General features: G+C 39.8%; 2 protein-coding genes across 2 annotated transcripts; both read right to left on the reverse strand.

Moving 5' to 3' along the window:
- Positions 1–9,268: 9,268 nt before the first annotated feature.
- nf2b (NF2, moesin-ezrin-radixin like (MERLIN) tumor suppressor b) lies at positions 9,269–18,236 on the reverse strand. Its single transcript, XM_030782425.1, has 17 exons — positions 17,973–18,236; positions 15,859–15,967; positions 14,903–15,028; positions 14,376–14,498; positions 14,125–14,208; positions 13,904–13,972; positions 13,621–13,703; positions 13,120–13,195; positions 12,601–12,738; positions 12,132–12,206; positions 11,926–12,039; positions 11,542–11,664; positions 11,052–11,269; positions 10,621–10,723; positions 10,197–10,330; positions 9,688–9,838; positions 9,269–9,397 (listed from the first exon to the last, which is right to left on the reverse strand). The coding sequence occupies exons 2-17, from the start codon at positions 15,946–15,948 to the stop codon at positions 9,350–9,352; spliced, it is 1,755 nt and encodes a 584-aa protein (XP_030638285.1). The 5' UTR covers positions 15,949–15,967; positions 17,973–18,236; the 3' UTR covers positions 9,269–9,349.
- A 3,116-nt stretch (positions 18,237–21,352) lies between these two features.
- On the reverse strand, positions 21,353–22,297 carry LOC115818018 (claudin-4-like). Its single transcript, XM_030781237.1, has one exon. It carries the CDS (start codon positions 22,295–22,297, stop codon positions 21,353–21,355), a length of 945 nt encoding a protein of 314 aa, XP_030637097.1.
- Positions 22,298–23,837: the final 1,540 nt, after the last annotated feature.

A 23,837-nucleotide genomic window follows, 5' to 3' on the forward strand; every position in this document is an offset into this window, starting at 1 on the left:
ACCAAAGTAATGGAAGACTAACTTATGCGTATGTCTTACTGTTTTCCCTCCATCTAACACTCTCTGTCTCTGTTTCTCTCCCTCATTCTCTTTCTCTTTCTATCTCTGTATATCTGTGTACGTGCGTGCGTGTGTGCGTGTGTGGAGGGGGTGCGGGGGGGGGGGGGGGGGGGGGGGGTCAAGGTTCATGTGCCACTAGGGGTATTTGAAAACAGTATTTGGCAGAGGTGGTGTTCTGGTGATTAAGTCTCCAGAAACCCACACATGCACACAAACACACACACACACACACACACACTCACACGCACGCGCGCGCACACACAATGTACATACATATGTTATGTTTTCACTAGCAGACTACTTTTACTTTTTCATCATCATATTAGAACCAAAGCCTCATAAAGATCAGAGTGTGCCAAAACATAAATATTAAAGACTGTTATCTTGCCCCAGGGGAATGTTAAGCTACTGTAAACTGTTCTGTCATGAATAGTAACTAAGAATGCCAGACACATATTATTGCTTTTTCTCACTCATTGGAAAAGAGACCTGAAAGATTTCCAGTTTTTTAGAACAATACAGCCGAGCCAACCACATAGAAAATCATTGATAGAGCAATAAAGTCAGTGAGCTGTTAATTCACATCGACCTCTGAAAATGACAAAAGAAACATGAGTAACACAGCCATCATGGAGGGGACCCTCCTTTTGGCTGTTACTATTCCATTATGAGAATGCAAGAGTTTAACAGAGATATACTCACACTGTGCCAAAAGATACACATTTCAGGCTTACGTGGAATCAATTTTATGTAATGTGATTCTTCTCTATTCTTTTCAGAATGTGAAATTATTTCTGGACCTAAAGCATTTGTAATGATCTGTTACATTAATCCAGCATTGTGGATAAAGCATTTGACTTTGGTCTGATGAAAGGAAGTCATGTTTAACCTTTATCAAGGTCATAGCTGCCTGTGACCCATTTTATTTTGAAGCACAATTATGCTGACAACAGACATAAAACAATAATGCGAACTACAGCACCATGTTGATAAAGCTTACATCAGTTTCAAATGAAAAAAAAAAAACCCAACAGAGGAACATAGTTTAGGAAAAAATGCTCTGGCTTTTGTCAGACATACTGCATTTTGCTGATAGAATTCCCAGTTCTGGGCCTTAGAGTTCAACAGAATTTATCAAAGCTCAACAGTGGACAAGTATAAATGGGCAGACCATTCTTCTATTGTTCTCTTCTCAGCAACACAGAATTTCTCATTCTGCCTGTAAAAAGACATGTTTGAGTGGATGTTTGATACGTGGCTCTCCTCTGAGATGCTCATGTACCTACTGCTGTGGAAGTCCTTTCACTGAAGGCGATATTCATTCTTGCAGACTGGACACTGATATAGTGTGACATCGATATCAGTTCACAAATCATCCTGTTGTGGAGACATGAACTGAAAGAACAAACTGAGCAGTAACATGTATTTAGCGATTCATTCCAGCTTTACATGGCTTTTTTGGATGTCTGTTTGCGAATTGTGATTATTTGGCTTCTCTGTGGCTAACAGACTGGATTAAAAGACAAGATCTTCCACTAAACTGAATTAACTATCCTCAGATGTCTTGGTCTTTGGGTGAAGAGGCTCTAAGTACTAAGCCTTAGAAATCCTCTGGTGTGAGTAGAATGACTGCAGTGAAGCTCTGTTGCTGGCTGAGTGACTCACTCACTAAGGTGCTGGTTGTGTGGGTGTGCACTGGAGTGATTCAGCATATGGAGTTATAATCACAGCCCCATCAGAGAGGCTATGTCTCTTCACTTCTGCCCTCTGTCCTCAAACTCACTGTATATGCTTCCCTCTCTCTCTCTCTCTCTCTCTCTCTCTCCTTCCCTTCATCCTCCCTTCAGTTCATCTTTCTTCTATTTGTACCCCTCTAAATCTCATCACTCAACCTTTTGCTCATCTCTCTCAGACTTTCTGGCTTTTCCTCTCCCTCTTAGCGTAACAGATTGGATGACTCAGTCTTACTTGATGAAAGCCTGGTTTAATTCACTGTTGCTTTAACTTGAATATCAATGGAACTTATTGGGTTTTTTTTCGTTTCTTTTCTTTTCTTTTCTTTTTTTAGAATGGACAGCAAGCTCACACACACATACCATGATGACCTTGATGTTGTACAGCCAATATAAACAGGAGCTCAAAGCAGCATCTGAGTCCTAATAGAAGAGGAAGATTAATGGTACATACTGGTGTGGACTGTGGTAGGGCTCCAGTCCAAACTGTACAGATGACACAAAAATGGGTCCATATGTTTCACTTGAATCTCAACTGTCCTCTGTGATGCCGCATTGGAACATTAAAATGTTACGTGCACCATAGAGAACAACCAAAAGTCTGAGGAAAACAAAGTAGGAAACATTACATTTATTTTTCTCCAGAACCATCTGGTAGGAGAATGTCTGTGAAATATGTAGAGAATTGTTCCATTTTTCACAGTTAAGTCAGATAACAGCATCCTCTGCTAAATACATTTAAAACTAAAACAGCTTATAAATGATTTGCTTTTTCTTTTCAAATCTGATTATGGTTGACACCATAATCGCTCTTTCCACAAACTGAATACATTCTCTGTTTTCATAGCACTGCAGGCAGTGTGTTCACTCACACAAAAAAAGATGTTGAATATTAAGCAATACTACTCCATATTCATCTCTGTACAAAACAAATACCTTAAATAATCCATGTCTTACAGTGGCCCAAAGAGGATGATCAGATATGAAACCATTAAAAAAGGTAGGACGACACATCAGTAACCTTCAATTTCCATGTCATTCATAATTTCACATATTATTTAGTAAAACTACTACTGAATGACGGTGCATTGACAATAACATATTGATGAGAGTGAAAACAATCACTTTACCAAAAAAAACCCCAAAAAACCCTTTTCAGTCTTCTTTGTGCCGCTGTGAGATGTGAGGCATTTGAAAGGTGTTTTTCTCCCATTTGGAGAGGAAGCTGTGACCTTTTCTGCCATACTCTGTCCCTACAGATTGACACAGTGAGTCCAGAACACAAGTCCAGACACACACCCTTCCTGTCCCATCGTCACATCAACCGTTAATCCATCCCTTGACACATTCATGAGTCAACCAGGAGGTGCCAGAGTTAATTCACACCCACAGAAAATAATATGAATCCAACAGCTGGTCTGCTACTTGAAACACTGGATGTATAAGTTACACTTTTCACCCGTGACACTGCAGTGAAGTCACTTATTAACCAAATGCTGCTGATTATTGAGTACAAGCAAACAAAAGCAAAAATATTTCTATAGCAAGACAAGCTTATTACTGCAATAATCTCAAGTAAAACGACACGGAGTTAAATTATATCAGCATTATTGCTTCACATTGGCAAACAAGAACACATAATGAATGATATTTTCTGACATTTTCTCTCAAAAGAAGGATTACCTATGGAGAAATAGAACCTACAGTAAGAGCCATTCTTCTTTTTCATTGTTTATTCAGGATGTACTTTCTTTGTTAATTATGGAAATATAACATTAGAATCATTGGAATACGAACAAGGATTATGGATTACTGTTGATAAGCTCTGAATTGCCCAAGCAGCTATGGATGTGTTTGCTCATCTGCGACTTGTTAGACACACAAAGCAAAGGAATTTGCTGTACTCTTCGCGTTACAGTATTCAGCAGTTTTTTTTACCACTGTCTGCTTTTCACTGCTTGCTATTTTCATGGCTTTCCATCATTTGCCTTGTACCCACCTATGCTACACAACAGCACTACAATAAAATGTCTTAATTCTTTGGAAAGAAGAGCAGTAGCTGTAGGTGTATTTTCACGCTGTAGAGTCTGTATAAAAATCATTAAGCATATCAAATATGTTACCAGAAGCTTGTACTCCGTTGGGTTTACTTGAACTAAGAATGGCCCCAAGAAATATATTTTTATTGTGGTATATACAGTTTGAACATGTTGGTGATATGTGTGGAACCAACAGGTCTGACGCCTCTCTGAATATAGAAGAGTTGACACTACTGAGACTTGCTGCTCAGAGCTACTCTCTCCAAACGCCATATTTCACAGCAGAGTTTTCCCCACGGAGAGAAAGAGAGAGAGAGAGAGAGAGAGGGAATGCTTTTCCCACCTCACTCATCTTGCCTGAGCAAGAGAAGTGATGAAAGAACATTTGACTGGAGGAAAAGGGGAAAGTGCTTTTTTTCTCTCTCTTTCTCTCTCTCTCTCTTTCCTCTGCCTGACTGCAAAGCTCCTGAGAACTGGGCCATGTTGGAACAGGACACTTATAGATGGATGAACACAACCTTAAAAATCATCCATCAGGTTATTTATGTGCATCAGAGAAAGTGTTCTTCTGTTAGGCTAGCTTTTCACACCTTTATCATGTGTGTAAAACACATGTTCGGGTGTGGGCCATAGAAACCATAGTTTCTTTTATCCTCACCCATAATGGTAATGGAAAGGTACAGTGTTGAAATGCTATGTTTTATTTTTGACACACAGCCTGTTCTATATTCATACCACAGAAACATAGTCTACGTATGGCCTTTACATGAAGCATTTGTTTCATGCCAATTTCACAGTGGTCTGAAGAGCAAACTGAAAAAGAGAGACAGCGTATTCCGGATGTTATCTATCTATACCTATCTTAGAAATGTGCGGCCTGTGGGACTTTCACCGTGCGAACGTGGCGAAAGATCCCAGACGCAGTGGGAGGGGAGAAAAAGGCCCGAATCAGCTGCTCGGATCTGAAGTCTCTTTCTCCCGGAGCACGGTTCTGCGGATAAACGGCACATCAAAAGGTGCAGAGCTCTTTCATGTCTCCAGATCGAGGGGGAGGAGGTACACGGCACTCCGGCTGTACGGAGTCTGGACTGCACGCCCACAGAGGGTTGATGAGGCTGCCCTGTCCTCTCGCCGAAAGATCCGATATTAAAATAATCCAGACTCATTCCCCCCAAATCGTTAAAGATTATATTAGAGAACTTTATTCATTAAAATATTCAGATCTGTCTGAAATCTTAAGCATTACTCAGAAAAAAACAGGTAGGTGCCAGATCTGTTCCCATCACGTCTGAAGACTGTAGGTGGCCATATCACCACCTAGGCAGTCATCATTTCTGTCCAGTTCATTCATTGCAAAAATGAGTGAGTTCAGTTATACAGCTGTAGTGTTCAGAGATAAGTTTATAAATAAGAAATGTTATTTTATAGGAAAGTGTATCGAAATGTATTCAGTTTCATCTTCGGTTTCAGTGAGAAAAAGGTGGAACAGAACTGGAGCATCAAAAAATGCTGCTATAATCAGAAAAAGTTTAACGAAGAAATCTGTTTTTACACCATGTACTCAGCACAGTCCTTCAAAGATTTGCAGCTCCATCTGTCAAGGCAGAAAGCAAGAGAAACCTTGACAGCCAATGACGGGACATTTAAACCAGTACCTTGAAACTCTGGATAAGGCAAAGTAACTCTGCCAGCTCTACAGATGGTAACGAACATGCCCCGGGACCGGTTTCATGGCAGTGTTAGGACCGGAGTGTGAGGTTCCACATATAAAATGATGAAAACAGGGGAGGAGTTAAGCAGTGATTATTTATGCAGATCTCAAATTCTAGTAGTATTTTCATTATGTCATACCATGTTTGAGCCACAACTTACCATGAAGCTAAGGAACTTTCATTGTGAGTTTTTATTTTAGTTAAGTCTATTAAGTGCTCTCAATATCAGTCTTAAAAAAAATCCCCCAGTTACAATATACACTTTGACCACAATTTGATTTCAGCTAATACGATTACATGAATGGCACATGAATAACAAATGTTCCCTGTGCTAGACCAGCTGCTTTCATTGGCTCATTGAACCAACACCATGGTGAGGCCAAACAGTAGACTTGATCAGACTACTGAGAAATACTTGATGAGACTGCCAAATAAGGAATGGATGCACAATGAACAAAGTTTTTTTTTGTTTTTTGTTTAATCTGATTGTGATCTTTGTTGAAAATGTGGTCATAAAGATCCCTGAGTCTTCTTATTTCTGCATGTCTGAAACATTCTGAAGTCCTAGGCATTCTGATTGGATTACGCACTGTAAATGTATTACCAGGGAAGCCAGCCAGTCACACTTCAGTCCAGGTGACTTACCAGTGTTATGGGTGTGGACAGGCAGCTTGTCATGTCATGTGAAAACCAACATCACCTTGGGGAAAAAGAAGCAGATAGTTCTGGGAAAAATACAAGGCATTCAAGGTGCCTACAATTTTTCTAATTCATAACTTTGCTTTCTGTTGCCAGCAAATAAACTAACATTGATACCTGAGTAATTCCCTTCATAACTGCCAAGTACAATTAAGCATGACAGCATTACACAGGGAGAGAAGTGGCCAACAGCCCTCAAGCAAAGATCAGATTTAATCTAAATCTGAAATTCTACAACTCTTGGTTAGTGACTGAATTATGTAATTTACTTTTGTTGAGCGTAATTGCAGTATTTAACAGTGTGTCAGTGTCATATTGTTAATTAAAACCTAATATTTAGGTTTTGCGGGTAAAGCCAAATTATTCATCTTACAAACTGTAGCCAATGTAAAAGCAGCTTTATCTGGAGGATCGAAAACAGTGTAGTGTAGATATAATGTTCTTTACTCTAAGTAACTAATTTTATAGGTACATGAACAAAATCATTAGGTGATGCATAGTGTTTAACAGGGAACAGAAAATCACGGTAAACAGGACTAGACTGGAGAAATGTGTATGTTGTGCCCTCTTTTGGCATAATGTGGTACATTCCCATAACCTCATCTATATGCTCACATTTCTGTACAAGCTGAACACTACAAAAGCAACATATTTCATTAACAGACAATATACACATAAAGGACATATATTAAAAGGCATCTTGCAGTATATTTACACTCTCTGCAGGGTAAATTCTATGAAGAGCCCACGGTTGTGAGGAGTCCAAAGAATGAACAGATCACAATACGGTTTGTTATTGATCTGTTTTTAATCCATTACAGTGAGTGGTTTTCACTGTCCTCTAACACTTAGTTTGTTTATGTTTGTTTGCAGGAATAAGCAGAGATCAGAGTTCCCATATCTTACAAAACTTAAGGCACATAGGCACAGAGAAAGCAAAAAAACAAAACAAAACAACAACAACAAAAACACTTTTGCTTACTCAAAGGACCTGTATGTTTCCCCCCACAACTCGATAAAATTGCATAATAGTGGTTAATGATGTTTAGTGTTAAATTTGTATAAAACGCTTTAAAACCCCCGCTAAGGCAATCCTCAGCAGACTACGTGTTTTACACTTGTACTGAAGGAGAGGGTGTTTCAGCACACGGTGTAGGATTATGACCGGAGCTTTGCAAGTGTCAGGAGGAATTCATTAAAACATGAACAGTTTCCCTCACCTGCATTAACTAAGCCTTTCTTAAACACATCTAACAGTTGTACACACATAATAATTATCAGGAATGCTTCTAAGGTAATGCTGAAGGGTAAGACAAGGTGATTAAGGTCAAGTGGCGTGGCTGTGAAATGGGTAACCAAACTTGTGAATATTCTTAAGCGTAATTTCTTTTCTTTACTCTGTTTATCCAACAGTTTATGGTTGAATATGCGTCAGTGACACTGGTGACTTAAAATGAGTACCAAACCACATGTGTCCAGGCTTCTTATAAAACCAAACAAAAAGACAAAACAGAAACAAACAAAAAAAAATTTCAAACATTTTTGTGAAATATTTTGATATTTGGCTGAGTCATCCCTTTGCAAAATGAAGGAAAAACAGGGAGTTAATATTTAACTCCCGTTTTAACAGCATACAAGTTAAATGAAATCCTTGAGAAATCATGCACTCCCTTTATGGACAGACAGAAGAGCATATGACCTAATTCGAATGCGTACATAGAAAAAGTACACTAACTAACACGTTATGTTCGAGGGGGGGAGAGGATCATTTAGTTTTTTTAAATAACAAAAAAACTGTGATACCTAAAAAACCTACCTTGCTGCACTGGTAATCTGACTCTAAAACGATGCAGAAGTTGCAAAGCTTTTTTTCTGATATAAGGCACCGCAACGCAAGCTTTTTTCTCATTCATTTGTTGAGAATATAACAAAGCCACTCTTGTACAGTAAAATACAGACTGTAGCACTCATGCTCTGTGCTCAGGCCGAGAGGACTGGTGCTGGCTGCATTTAAACTCTTAAGAAACAGATGTTGCAACAGGGTTAAAGAAAAAAATACCTGCTAACATCTGAGGAAACTGAAAGACAGCTCACTGGTCAGATGTGCCAGACTGCCTTCATTTATTATTTAATATCAGTCCTCTCTAACGAATCAGAAAAGACAAAAATGACACCTATTCCTTCTCTCAGCATAACCACAAGAAAAGCCAAAACTCTAACAATGTGTAACTGTCCCAGGAGTGTTTCTCATCCCTGCTACTAGGACCCAGGACTTCCCCATATTTCAGGTCTACCTGCTCTTAAATACTACAAAAACAGGCACTATACGAATGAACTGAAAGTGGCCTATGATGAGCTGTTCTGTTGGTGGTCAGGAGAATGGCTGAGAGATACTGGTCTAGGATATGTTAGGTCATGATTAATAAGCCACACATATCCTGAGTAAGTCACTGCTTTCAGGTGATGCTCTGGATATTAACATGGTGCTAAAGAGTGGTGTTACAGAGCGTCTCATGCATGATATAAAGAGATTCAGTATCATTTCCACTAGCGTAACCGCTATTTCTCTCCTTCTCTTTGTTCACTTCCCTGGATCACAACATTGTACTTCACCTTTTTTTTCTGCAGACTCATGTACTCTTTTCCTTTTGTTTCACATAACACGTGAGGTCCTATCCTAATTTGAAATAGGCTATATCCCTTTTGGCTAGCTTCTCTAACAAATCCATCTGCGCAGCGTAGCAGTGTTTTTGGTTTACAAATATAATGAACTGCCATGTACAACCATACAAGTATTCTGCACCCGATGGATATAGTCTCTTTTGTCTTATAGTGCGAAAAATATACATTTGACCTGTTAAATTTTTTTAGTGTGTGAATAAAAAAAGGCAAAAAAGAAAAGGAAAAAAAAAAAAAAAAAGCAAAACCTGATTTAATTTGTAAGCAGAGAACATATATGTCTCAGTGTGTTTGTTTTTGGGCTACATCCACTTCCAAGGTGTGTGTGTGTGTGTGTGTGGGTGGGTGAACACACACGTATGATCCATTTAGACTGTCTTGCTGTATAGATGTGTGCTCCTACTGTCACATCTCCCCAGTCATCCGCTCAGACTTCCTCAAAGAAGGCCATCTGAGTCATATATGCAGAGTTACGCTGGAAGACAAAAGAAAGAGACGTATCACTACAAGTCCAAGTCAGAACAAGTCTGACAACTGTTGCGTAATAGTTTCCGCTACCTTAACAGCAAAATCATCCAATCTGTTCTGATGAATAAGCATTACTAGATGTGAGAATTATGCTGACAAAAGAGAAGAGACAAGACTGACTGTAAAGCTTTGATGTATCTTAGTCTCTGAAAAGCAGCATGTCTCGTATGAGAGATGGAGAGGGCCAGAGATGGTGAGGGCCAGAGATGGAGAGGGCCAGAGATGGCTCCTTCTTACATTACTGTGTGAGACGTAGGGCGGTTCAGCGTAACCTCTTAGGCTGTACACTCCAGCCTGCTGCTGCTCCTCCAGCTTCAGTGACTCAATCTCAGATTTCAGCTCCTTCAGCTGGTCCTGCAGGTGCTTACTCTTCTCCATGTACTCCAGCCTGAAACAAACACAGCACAGTTAGACACACACACAGAGAAGTACAAAGAGGTAGGGGGAAAAACATCCAGACATGAAAATCATTGTATCATGACAAACATTTAAAAAAAAATTCAAAGTAATTAATTTCTGATGAAACAGAAACTATTACAAAATCAACACGAATATCGGTGCAGCAGCAACAGCCGAAGTCAGAAGAGGAATTTTAAACCTCCTCTCCTTGCAGTGAGTATGAGGTTGGCTAATTGGCTCATTAATGTTAGAGCAAATGAATCAATTCTGAGGGATCCACTGATATCACAGGCTGCTGTACAAGTCTTTGATACCTACAACAAACACAAACCACTGTTAATACGCACCGTTCTCTCTCGATCTCCATTGACAGTCTCTTCATGTCAGAGTCTTTGAAGTCCAGGCGGAAGGAGCCCCCAGTCTCCGGGGGCAACTCTCCACTGTCAGGTGGCAGAGGGGGACTGGAGTAAGCTGCAATGAGCTGGAAGCGCACACACACACACACACACACACACACACACACACACACAGACACACACACAGACCAACACACACGATTAATCCTCATTTATTTACTACGGAACAAATGCAAATTTTTGGAAGTATCTGAATTACAGTAATAAAAAAAATAAGAATTAGGATTAGAAAAGAAAAGGTAAGAAAAGAAGAATTTAGATTATGGCAGTGTTTTTTTTTTTTTTGTCATTACACTTTCACATTGCCAGGGTTTCCTGGCCAAAGACAGCTTTTTTTTTTTGGAGTTAGCCATACAGGGTATGTTGTTTTGGTGATCTCCAGCAGTTTCTGCTTGGCTCTTCTCTCTGCATCCTTAGCCTCATTCAGGTCCTGTTTCAGGTGATCTGCTTCCTTTGATCTGAAGTGCAAATCAATTGCGCATGTTCATCAGGAACAGCTTTGTGCGTTGCCCGACACTTTTGTGAAAGACAACACTTTATAGACTGCACATGATACCAAGTGACATGCAAAACCACAAGAGGTACAAAAGTCAGATAGGATATTAGGAGGGCATTTACTTTAGTTAGCTCATAACCAACAGGTGGTCATGAGGCTGACCTGAAAACCTAAAATGCAAACCCCCCACCCCAAAACCAGTCTTTTACTACATGCTGGGACAACTCCATATAGTGCTGTCTGTATGTGAGTGCTGTGAACTGTGGGACAAATAAGTGTCTATATTAGACCTTCTCTCTGACTGCTCAACCAATTTCACAGCCAGTTGCTCTGCCTCTCTCATCTTCTGCTCCATCAGTCTCTTCTCCTCTTTGGTCTTCATGGCCGTGGCCTCCAGGCGCTGCCTCTCCTGCTCCGCCTCGGCTGCTTTGTGAGCCAACAGCTTGGCCTCCTCCTCCGCGATCTGGGCCTTCTCCGCCAGCAAATCCGCAGTCTCCTCCGAACGCAGCTGGTGGATGGGTAAGAGCCAGAATGATACAAAGTAGGACAGGAACAACTTTGAAGATTATTAAGAACATCAAGACAGTTGATGTGTCTTTGTGACTGGGTAATTATCTACAGGTATATGATTGAAAAACTACTCATACCTTTTTGCCAGATGAGATAAATACATGTTGGATTACAAAATCGATTCAGGTTTTTCCACTAATACTGAAACTTATGAAGGGATTGCGCTCGTGTTGGTGGTGGTTACGTGAGATTTGACCGTGGCGCTCTCACCAGTGCTTCATTAGCCATGCGAGCTTCGTCCTGCAGTTGGAAAAGACGTCGCTCCATTTCCTCTTTAGCCCGCTCTGCATCTTCCCTCAACTGTTTCTCCCGTGCCAGAATCTGACGCTCCACCTGACAGACAGACAGACAGGCAAAGTAGCCAATCAGCTACTAGCATCAACCAGACAAACTAGAGAATAGAAGCAAGGATCCAAAAAGGTGTAAGTCAGTCAGCCAACAACGTGGAGTAAGCACAATATCCTGGAGCAGTTAGGAAAGAAAAATGTTACAGCAAAATAAACATAGATCTCGGTCATGTTTGCTTTTTACAGTCACTATGAGTTCAAATCAACATTTGTGCAGACTTTCAGAGAATGTTAAACATGATCATACCTTCTTTCTGGCTTTTTCCTCTTTGGCTTGAGCCTTCATCTGCTGTACCTCAATGGAGTCTACCTTCCTCCTCCTCATAAACAGATCATGGTTTCCAATGCACAGCTGGAGAATCTTAACACAGGCACAGAAAACTATACCTCAAAAAAAAAACAAATTAGAGATTTCTGTAATGTGATTTTTAACAAGATATGAAAACCACATACCAGTTTATTGACTCTGAGCTGTGAAGAGTAGAATTTGAAAACTTCCGTCTTCTTATCCAAAGGCTTAATTGTAAACTGAAATCAAAGAAAAGGAAAAGGAGCCCTCACTCAGAACAGACTGCAGCGTGATGACATAGATAAACTGTTTCTCTCCCATCCAACAGCAGTATGTTTGTCACAGGATTAGGATGATGGTATAGTATCAGTGCTCTCATGTTATATTACCCTTGAAACATACCAATTCATGTGATGGTGTTGAAAAAAAAAAAAGGAGCAAGAATACACTCGACTTATTAACTGTGAAGCGTTAGGAATTCCGGAACAGTTATAAAGCTAACCACGTGTCCTTGAATGGTCTCTGGTGATTTTTTTTTTTAACATTAACAGTTAGATTAAAAGTAAAACGAACAGTAACTTACGGTAAGTTTAATATTGACAAAGACCTCTGAACAGGTGTGGATTCCCGTACCTCTTTCTCGCTGTAGGAGATGTTGCGGATGCCACTCCAGGGAAAGGACTTGTTGGGGTTTAGTTTACTGTTGGGACTGTAGATGTGAAGGCCCTGTGCATCAACACCCAGCAGCAGCTCTGTGTCCCTCTTGTTTTGCTATCAAACATTCAACGAGTCATATATTTTTTTTTTTTTTCTATTTTACATGTGCCTCACGCACAAGAAGCACCGAGAACAGTGAGTGACGTCCGAGCCAGAAGGGGGCGGACTACTAAGCATATTCGTTATATTAATATGCATCACCTGTCAAATATCTGCATCTCCTCAGCTTGATCCTGCAAAGCTGCGCTCAATAATAATTAAGGTGGCAGGGAAATGGAAAGACTTTGACACAGTTAGCCTAGTCAGGCCTCAATCATAAGCCATATAGAGACTTAAGTGGGACGCTGAAAATGTAAATGAACGACATCAATTCAAGACATGGACGAGACTAATCGATGCAGACAAAATCCCAGCGAAAGCCCAGGAGGCACTTACTGTGATGGAAAAGTAGCTGACTCCATACATCTCAAGGTCCTGGGCTATTTTCAGATACTCCATCTCTGCTTCATCCCTATACACAAAAACATTAATGAAATTACACATAGATGGTAGTACCCATTATGTGAAAAAGTATACACTTAATGTGTCAGAGAATTAAAACACAAAGCTATTTATTTACATTCTGTCCCTTTAATAATTCATATAAAAGTGTGCATAATCCCATGTTTATATTCCATGAAGGTAAAAACAGACAGACAACCAAACTAAACATAAGTGTAGGTGCACTATAGAAATTGTTACATACGGTTGTAAACTGAAGCTGAGGGAGTCACAGGCAGATTAACGTACGACAGTTTAATCATTTATGCCGTCAGCAAGCACAAAAGACATATGCATCACTAACGTCTTCACTAGGCTCTTTGAGTTTGCTGGAAGTACCATGGGACAGATATGTTTGTTTTATGTAGAGACTTGGAGTCCGCGTGAACAGTTTACCTTGCGATGCCTCTGTGTTCAGCGTACCATGCCGTGATCTTTTCCTCCCACATGTCTGCTGTCATCTGGTACTGCATCAGGACCTGTGCATACCACACTCACATTTTAATCACACATCTTAATGTCAGATTGAATTAATACGGCAAAGTCCCTTTCAAAACTGCATACAGAGCAAAAGCTACAACGGTATAGTAATACGGACCTTGACGTCATTGTAAACCTGCATGCTTGGAGGACTGGTCAATGGAGATCACTTATCTACAGTATTCTGCATTAAACTTACTCTTTTGGGCAGAAGCTCATCTTGTGCTAAAAAGCCTGGTTTGTGAAAGTTTGGGTCATAGTCTCCATACTACAAGATAAAAAAAAGAAAGAAAACTTTGATAAGACATTGAACTATACACAAGATTATGGAGGTTTTCCAAAACACTCTCACGTCACAGACCACTTAAAGGAGAAATCTCTCTGAAGAACGATTTTTAATTTAATAACGAAAGGACTAACCTTGGCTTGTACTGCGTACGATGCCAAAAGCACAGAGGCTTCCGGAGAACAGAATATTTCCTCATCTAGAATCTGTTTCTTTACCTGAGTGAATGGAGAGCAATAAATTAGGGCATCATTCTGTTAGCTTGTATCTTACAGGGACAAATCACATGTGATAACAGATCAGCAGGACAGGTAAACTGTCTTGAACAAGTCATTTTTTTGTGTGTGATGCTGGTCACTTAACAAGTCACTCGATTCCCACTTACCTGTAAAAAGAAAAGGTGCTGTGTGATTTCCTGAACCAGCTCCTCCTCTACTTTCTCTGGGAAAAATTTGGCGAGGAAATGAAATGTTATTGGAGAGTCCTTTGGAACCTCCTGATCCAACACCTATGGGGAAGAGACAACAATTAACAACAATTGTCTTCTAACAGGAAAATTTAACATAAAGCACGTATCATTGATCAGCATGTGTTTTAAGACTGAAACTAAGTAGCGATAAGTTATTGGTTACTCACAGTTATATATCTGTGTTTAAAAGTACTGTTACATTGAGCAGACCATTGATATGGGACAACTGGCAAATCCAGTCCTCAAAGGCCTGCATTTTGACCTCACTACATAATCAGAGGCTGATTTTTACCTATGGAATGGGTATGCATAAACCTGCATCCATGCATGCACCTTAGTCAATAAGAGACAGGTAGCAGTTTGTACGAACAAAATAAAACAGGATTTATAGACTCCACAGCCTGAGGTGTGTCTCTGTCCCTCTGCTAGGAACCCACACTCACCCTTTTGTCTGGTTTAAGCCAAGCATACGTGTCCTTCACTGTGTATCGAAGACCAAAGAACCAGGTCTCCCTCAAACCGATTGTCCGACAGACTAGATCAAACAGGTCCTTGCCCTTCCATTTCACCTAGAAATGAAAAGGAGGTTTAACTGTTGGATCTGATCACACGGAACATTTTTAAATATCTTCACACTTAAACAATAAAACTTTAAATGCAGCTAGATGTAGCAGTAGTAGTAGTGATAGTAGTAGTGGTAGTAGTAGTAGTAGTAGCGATAGTAGTGATAGTAGTAGTAGTAGTAGTAGCAGCAGTAGTAGTGATAGCAGTAGTAGTAGCAGTAGTAGTAGTGATAGTAGTAGTGGTATTAGTAGTAGTAGTGGTAGTAGTAGTAGTAGTGATAGTAGTAGTGGTAGTAGTAGTAGTAGTAGCGATAGTAGTGATAGTAGTAGTAGTAGTAGTAGCAGCAGTAGTAGTGATAGTAGTAGTAGTGATAGTAGTAGTGGTATTAGTAGTAGTAGTAGTAGCAGCAGTAGTAGTGATAGTAGTAGTGGTAGCAGTAGTAGTAGTGATAGTAGTAGTGGTAGTAGTAGTAGTAGTAGTGATAGTAGTGATAGTAGTGGTAGTAGTAGTGGTAGTAGTAGTAGTAGTAGTGATAGTAGTGATAGTAGTGGTAGTAGTAGTGGTAGTAATAGTAGTAGTAGTAGTAGTAGTAGTGATAGTAGTGATAGTAGTAGTAGTAGTGGTACAGAACAGCACAAATGAGTGAAATCTGCTGTGATACTGTGTTGCTACACTGTGGCTACAAAAACACTCTTAAGCATAATCACATTCAAAACATAACACTATATTATTCCTGCATTGTACATTTGCAATTATTATCGCATGGGAAATTAATTTAAGCCTACCTCTATACAGCAAACCTTCACATGCAAATGAGCAAGAATAGTTTCCTTACCTCACAGCTAAATTCCATTTCGGCGTCCATGGTGATGACCTTGACTTTAAAAGTCTTAGGCTGTTTCTTCTTTAGTCCCAGGATCGACATGGTTTCAGCCTGTGATGGACTAAATATAAACAAAGAAAACAAGGATTTAGATTACATGAATTTGGCATTGAACCAGTCTACCACATGTCACAACACTCCTGTCCTTTACAATTCAGTCAGGGAGTGAAAAGAAAGCGAATGAAAAGCCAAACAACATGTGAAGGAGTCACCACATTTTGTCTTCAAAACACATCCAGTTCTTTCTGGTGTACTGGTATAATAGCTCTTTCTGGACCATTTTTAAGAAGGAGAACCTCCAGTTCTTTGAGGACTGGAAAGAATTCATTAACTCATTAAACAGCAACATGCAGTCTACTAAAAGGCAGCCCTACTACAAATAGCATCTTTGTGAACCCCATCGCATAAAGTTTTTGCTGAGCCACAAACTAATCTTAATTTTTGAGCCTGTTGCCTCTTCTATTTTCTTCTTCTGCTGTTTTTTTCTTTCTTTTTTTTTTTTTTTTAGTTTATCCTTGTTGGTGACCTTCAACTTGCTACAACGGTTCTTCTTCTCTGATGCAGTATTGCTTGTTTGGCATGTACTGCCACAATTAGTAACAAACCCTTTTGACAACTTAACCTGCAACAGTTAGCATCTGTGAAGGTACAGAGTTTATTTCCTTTTTTAAAGCTCAAATCTTTATTGTTTTTACTGACCTGCAGGTACATGTCAGCATATTGGATTTTTAAAATGAGCTTCTAATAGAAAATAGGTGTCAAAACATATTAAAACTGATTGGAACAGGATGAAATCTCGGTGAAAGTATGCATGCATGTTTTGCACAGCCTGACAAAACTAACGAGACTTAGGAGAGGTGAATACATCATCTCTGACACAGCTTTGTTAAGATAAAATAATCCTTTATTAGCCCCACTGACGGGGAAATCTGCAGTGTAACAGCAGCAAAGGGGGGGTAGCGCAAGTAAGCAGCATCAATAAGAAAGCAAGATATAATAAAAATAAATATCAAATAAAAATTAAAAAAATAATAAAAATGTTTCTGTAATGCTCTCCGATTCCTACAATAACCACAGAACAATGTCGTTACCTAATACGCACAGTTAATTGAATTTTGCCATTTCTGTGACTTACAGAGATTCGACTGTTTGACCTGATGTAAAATTTCTCACATCAAGTTTTACAGCAAAAACATTTTGACAAGAAGGCTAGCACTGACATTAATAATACGTGTGTAACACCTTATTTAGTTAGGTAATTTAGTCACTTCAACAGTTCTGATACATGCTACGTGTTTTACGTGTTCGAATTATCTCGACCTTCTGATCAGTAGAAATGCCATTCGTCCCTTACCACTGCTTTATGTTAATTTATAATATAGGCAATTATAATACCCCCATGCGTAAAATATCACTACTAAAGATACTGACTTAAAAGGGGATTGTAAAATAATCGAACAGATAACTATTCAACCGTGTAGGATTCTGCTGATGGAGAAAACATGCCTTAATTATGTTCGACACGTTGAATCACTAAGGCTTGTTCTTCACTGATCAACAAAATGAAACATTGAAAGGTCAACTGCCCTTTGCCAGTCTGTTGAATATTGGGGACTACTTTGATCACTCAACCATACAATTCAGATTAACTAACTTTTAACAAGGGAGCGACAAAACCAACTCGCTTAACCAAATTTCAGTCATGGTACCAACATTAAAACACAAAATAACATTGAAATGCACAACAAAATGTGTTGTAACCTGATTTTACACGTTTGTTAGTTAAACACTGTAAAGTAACTCAACAGCAATTGCTAGTTTAGCTATTTTGAAAACCAAAACAAATCCGAGTTAGCTCAAAAGATGAATTGTGTGTGTGTGCTAGTAGGCTAAACATAGCTAAATTGGCTAGGCGTCATACTAAGCTTGCTAGCGTAACGTTGAACTAACCCTCACAAACTTATTTGTAAAACCATGTCGCAACGAGGACTACAATATCTGTGCCCAAATGCATGAATTAACGTTTCAAAATGCGTCACATCACACAGAGCAATTCAGGTGGCTACCTCAGAAGAGTAAAGACTTGAAGGCCGAATCCACGAGGTAAACTTTGAAAGTTTTCTCCACTCCAAGAAAGCCAGAGGCGTCCCAAAGAGTGCTCGTCTGTTCCCAGATTTTAGGCTAACTTTTCAGCTAACCAGCCAGTTAAAGTGAACGTAACTTTGGGAAAAGAGAGAACTGTCTACTTTTACTCGGAATAAGCTGAATGAACGATATCGTCTAAAGCACGCATGGTTTTGATATGGTTTAACTAAAAATATGTGTAATTGTCGTGTGATTATGATGTTACATGCAGTGATGTAGGTCCAGCCATAGCTAGCGTGAATAAAACATCCTATTGGTGAATCTGTGAATTACAACCACAGAGGTCTAAAACATTCTGCGCTCCGGTGCCCTTATCTAATCAGTACAAAAATATACACAGTTACGAACGAATGTAACTGAAAACTGAAGTTCACATGTGTGCTGTACGGTTATGCGTAAATGTCCTATAATATCCAACGTCAGCACAACAAATTATTCAAACTTCCGTTCATCAGAGAAAAGTGACCGAACGTGATCTTTTTGATCAGACCTTTCAAGGTCTTTTCAGGTGAGCAACGTCATCCGCCTATCAACCCATTAATACAGGAGAGCAGTCGTTAAATTTTATTTCTGAGGCTCGGTAGTAATAAGATATGACTGAGTAATGGGCCCTGTTTCAATCAGCGAGATATTGTCTCTCTACAGTAATGAACACGGGGCCTCTGTCTGAAAATCATGTTGCACGTGCTGCCAGCTAGAAGTAGCAAGTACTTCTAGCTATTATCATTTGACCTGTTACACGGTCCAGGATCGACATGTCTTTTAAGGGCTCTTAGAATATCTTTTTACCGGACTACCCAAAACAGGGCACCACAGAAAGGTTATAGTAAATAAAGGGACATAGATTCACAGACTGTACACATACACACGCATGCACTCATTCATGTATGTGTATGCATATGTGTGTGCATAATACATATATGCAGTATCTGAGAAATATAGTGGTTGGTGTTGTTTGGAATTTTAAGGTGACTATAGGCAGAAATGCAATCTGACACAATACATACAAAGGAGTGAATGAGTCCTCTTTTCTCTTTACAGACTTCAGACTGGTGTTCTCTGTTTCTCTGCCTCAGGTGGAAAAACAGGGCGTTGCCCTCAGCGGCACTGTTTATTTCCCTTAGAACCTCTGATCTAGACGACGGATCCAGAGATTCACATCTAATCACTGAGAACAGGGCTGTGAAGGATATAACTGGTTGTTACTGACGTTCTTCAGAAAAATAGAACAGGGTAGATAACTTAAAGCTGCAGGACAAATTCTCACCACCAGAGGGGGTATTAGCATAACTTCACTAAATCGCCTCAGGGTGTCGGAGTTTTGTGAAGGGGGATTTTGACGTCCGGTTTTTGCTTATTGTTTTGTATCACTTCATAAATTATGCATTCTAAATTAAAATACATCAAAAATACACGCATTAACTTACATATACTGAATTCAGCTTTGTCATACAGTTAATTTCTTCAGCATTTTGTAATGTCTAAAGGTAAGAAAGCATGACCAGTTTTTATATTTGACATTAAATTTGTCCGAATACAACACTTTCTTCTATGTACACTAATGTAATGTCTTAATAAATGATTAAAGAAACAATGCTCATATATCCTGTCTCTCTTTTTTTTGTGATAAGGCTTATTTTAAAAGAAAGCGTTAAAGCAAGAGTATAACCTCTGACTTTGATTTGAATCTGCTCACACACACACGCACATACAGACATGCAGACACGCAAACAAACATAAACACACAGGTATGTGTGTGTGTGTGTTAGGGAGGGGGTGGGAGAGAGGCAAGTTTGGCTCTGATGACCTCCGACTTGTATGAGTTTGGAAGTTGCTCTGGATAAAAGTATCTGCTAAATGAATATAATGTAATGTGATGTAATGTGATGTAATGTGTAACATGACTTGAAACTCTATGAACATAAACACTGCCTCTGAGTCATCTTTTGAATACTTGTCATTGTTTTCCAAAAAAGAAACCAGTGACGTGTAGGGGCAGAAACAGACTACTTCTCAGGTAGACAAATTTGAAATGAGAGCATCCAAAGTTGAGTCCCAATTTCATTTTATTTGTTGTGTGTAAACATGTGACATACACATGATCTCTTTGTTCTATTTGTGTTGTAAGCGAACCATGAACACTCAGCTGAATGAAACCAGAGAGACACCTAAAAGCCCATGTCCAGAGGCCCCATTACACACTGAAACTCTATTTGAATCTTCAAACAAAAACATCCTCCCAGAATGCAAACCATCTTTATGAGATCATTTTCTGTCAAACCGGTTTGGTGTACAATTCTTTATCATTGTGAGGACCCAGGGCCTCATGAAAGGGTGAAACCAGTCAGAGGACAATGAAAGAAGTGTTTGTTTCACATGTCCATGCGATTTTGAGGCTTGGTCATTTTAACTTTGAAAAACAGCTTGTTTTGGCTTCTTATTTCATGAGAGAATATCCCTAATTTGGCTGATGAGCTACATTTTAGGTCAAAGGTTTAATGACTTGAGTGTTCATTTTAAATAATGAACATTTGTTTTTGAGTCAGTCAAACATAAAAACATTATGTATAACAACCTAATGTCTCAATGTTTGCATAACTGCTTTGTCCTAACATTTTTTTCATTCTTTTAGATAATTATCAAATACTAGAAGTGATAAAATGGTCAAATAAATAAATAAGCAAAAATTGGTTAGACTTTTAATTTTGATACTTTGCACATGTGAATGTTTTACATCTTTTTCAATTCCTGTGAAAAAAATAAATATTTAAGGTTGTAGATACATAGAGAAAAGACAGTTGCATACAATTCTACATATATACCATATATTGCTGGAAGAGTCAACAGTACTACCTACAAACTTAGCTGCTGTCTAGGTGTTAACTAAAATAGTTTTATCAATATGTCTTTATGCACATCTTTACACTTGACCTTCAAAAACAAAACAAAACAAAACAAAACTCTAAAACATAATTACACACAAAATGATTCGGTTTTACAGATGTAACAGAACTGAACACCTGTAAATGACAGTGCAAAGTAGGTAAGTGGATTTTTCAGAGTGTCTCAGTTGCTCAGCTGTAGGGAACACTAAGCAATGTTAGGCAACATTAACAATTTGTCCATTGCTTTCACTTCTAAAGTAAAAAAAACAACAACAAAACAAATACATTTCACAGTGCTCTATCAGAGGAATGAAGTTCAAGTGCAGATTTGCTCCACCATATATACAATCCCAAAAGATGTACATTTAAAAATAAACACATTCAAGTTCAGTATTTTTCTGTGGATTCCCTTCACGTCAAATGTAAGTCTTTGTAGCATTTGCTGAAGCTGTGTCACTGGCTTCAGAAGCATTCAAGCTCTTATTTGAGTCCATTCTCATCAGCTGGGACTTAGTGGACGCTCCCTCACTGTGCTCTGATTCTGTAACAGACTCTGTCTTGATGCTGAGCTGCGACTTTGTAGATGGTGCCTTGCTCTTTCTGGATCCTGCAGATGGGGGCCTGTCCTTCTTCAGATCCTCACTCTCCTGAGTCCTCACAGATGCAGGTCCATTTTGTGAGGGCCTGACTGAGCTCTCTCGGACCCTGTGGGAGCCTGCCATGCTGGACCCAGCTGCTGTGGAGCGTACGACATGGTACTTCACAGAGGGGCTCCCATCATCCTCATCCTTGGGGGGACAGGAAGAGCTGCAGAACATTCCACCGGCGAGGAAAAGAAGGAGGGAGGAACCCCAGCCAATGTAGATGGACGCTCCAATCTCCCGGCGTTGAGAGTCTACCATCTGCGGGTTGTAGAAATTCTTGACCACCATGTTGGCCGTCCAGCAAACGGGAATGATGCAAAAGAAGCCGGCAAGTATGATTACGGCTCCAGCCGCTATGGCAACCTTGGCTTTGGCTCTTTCTCCTCTGTCGTCAAGGAAACGAGTACACTTGCCCCCAACAAAGGCCAAGATGAGGCCTATGGCTCCTGTCAGGATGGCCAGCACCGAGAGGGCCCGGGCAGCCTTCAGGTCGGCGCTCAGTGCCAGCATAGAGTAGTAGGGTCTGCACTGAACCTGGCCTGTGCTCTGAGCCATGCATGTCATCCAGATGCCTTCCCAAGTAGTTTGTGACGTTACAATCGAGGTGCCCACGAATGCCGTCACACGCCACATGGGTAGGATGCAGGTTAGTATTGTGCCCACCCAGCCTAGCAATGCCAAGGCACTGGCCAGCATCTGTAAGTTCATGGAGGCCATGATCCAACAGAAGTCCCAGGCCGATTAACACAATGTATTTCTCTATCTCCCAGGCCTGTCCTCAGGTATTATCTTCTCTAACTTCGCTTTACCTTTGTCCCTCACTCAGTCTCTCTCTCCCGTCAGTTAAGGTGTCTCTTCTCAGAACTGCTGCTATATCACTTCCTGCTCTGCTGTCCTTTTGTATCTCTCTCTCTTTCTCTCTACTTTTGTCCCTATCAGTCTTTCCTCCTTCCTCTCGCCCTCTCTCTGACAAAGTATCCACCTGGCTGACAGCGGTGAACTGTTTACACTGAAAGAGGCGTGTGCTATAGCTAAGATTACACCCCATCAGCCACATTTTACACTCTACCAGACCAACCAGCTTCTCCCTCTGGCCAGGAGCAGTATGGGTGTGGTATGCAAACACGGGGAGATGGGCTCTATGAAAAAAAAAAAAAATTGGGGATGGCAGATCCGAGGTCAGATTTCAATTTCAGTTTGGACGTGCTAGATTATGTCTGAGGACCTAAACACTGATCTAGAAGCAGCATACAACATCTTCCATCTCCTGGGGGAATTTCATCTGCCTTCCTCATGGTAGATGAACCATGGTAACAGAGAGGTGTGACTTGGCTAAACCTGTTCCAGACAATAGCTGCCTCTCCTTTTTCCTCACACAAGAGGAAATATCCGTTTGATTCTTTAGTTTAATTTGCCAAAGCAAGCTGTAGTGAGGATACTTGTAGAAAATTCAAAGTGACACAGGATCCACACTGTAACCACATCAGAGCTGATAAACATCTGGCAACTGTTTGCTCAGCCCAGCTTTTGTTATTAGAGATTCACATGACTAACAGTGCCCTTCAAACAAACTTGCTGGTAGAAAAAACCTGTACACAATGGGCTATGAAAAAAAGATGGTTTAAAGTTTTCTCTTAGAATGGTTTTCACATCTGGAAGCTGGTGAATGTTAATACCACCTCAGTGACAGTTTCCATTTATATGTCTGGTAAATACCAAGTGGAAAATTTCCATCTTCTGTTTTAAAGAAAAAATAAATAGCTGCCACACAAGTTTGACTGGATATGCAAATATGCTCAGCACAGACCCTCCATCATACCAAGAGGTTTTCTAACATATCGTCACGATCGATACTTATTGCAGACACGGAAAATAGTGCTATGAATAGTATTGTTTGACAGTGTCTGACAAGAAATGACAGCTGGTGTTATTTAGCTGAATTTAGCTTTTCCTCAAAGCAAGGATTGGTAAGGATTCCATTCAATAGAGACAGCGTGAACATCTCTGTTTTTTTTTTTTTTAAATGGTACTTTCATGATTCTCCACCTGGAACATGGAAATTTACCATGTTAAGGTCACTCCTACAAAATTTCCACAAACCACAGAATTACTGAGAGCTGAAGTATAGGACTTAGGACTTTTGTATCTGTATATTATATCTTATGTATCTGCATGCGTTGATATAGATACTTTCATGACTGTAAAGTCTAAACATGCTTATCTGTCCTAAAATAAGGGAACATCCAGTCAACATATG

Source organism: Chanos chanos, chromosome 8, assembly GCF_902362185.1.
Source record: "Chanos chanos chromosome 8, fChaCha1.1, whole genome shotgun sequence".
In the NCBI taxonomy this organism is placed as follows: domain Eukaryota; kingdom Metazoa; phylum Chordata; class Actinopteri; order Gonorynchiformes; family Chanidae; genus Chanos; species Chanos chanos.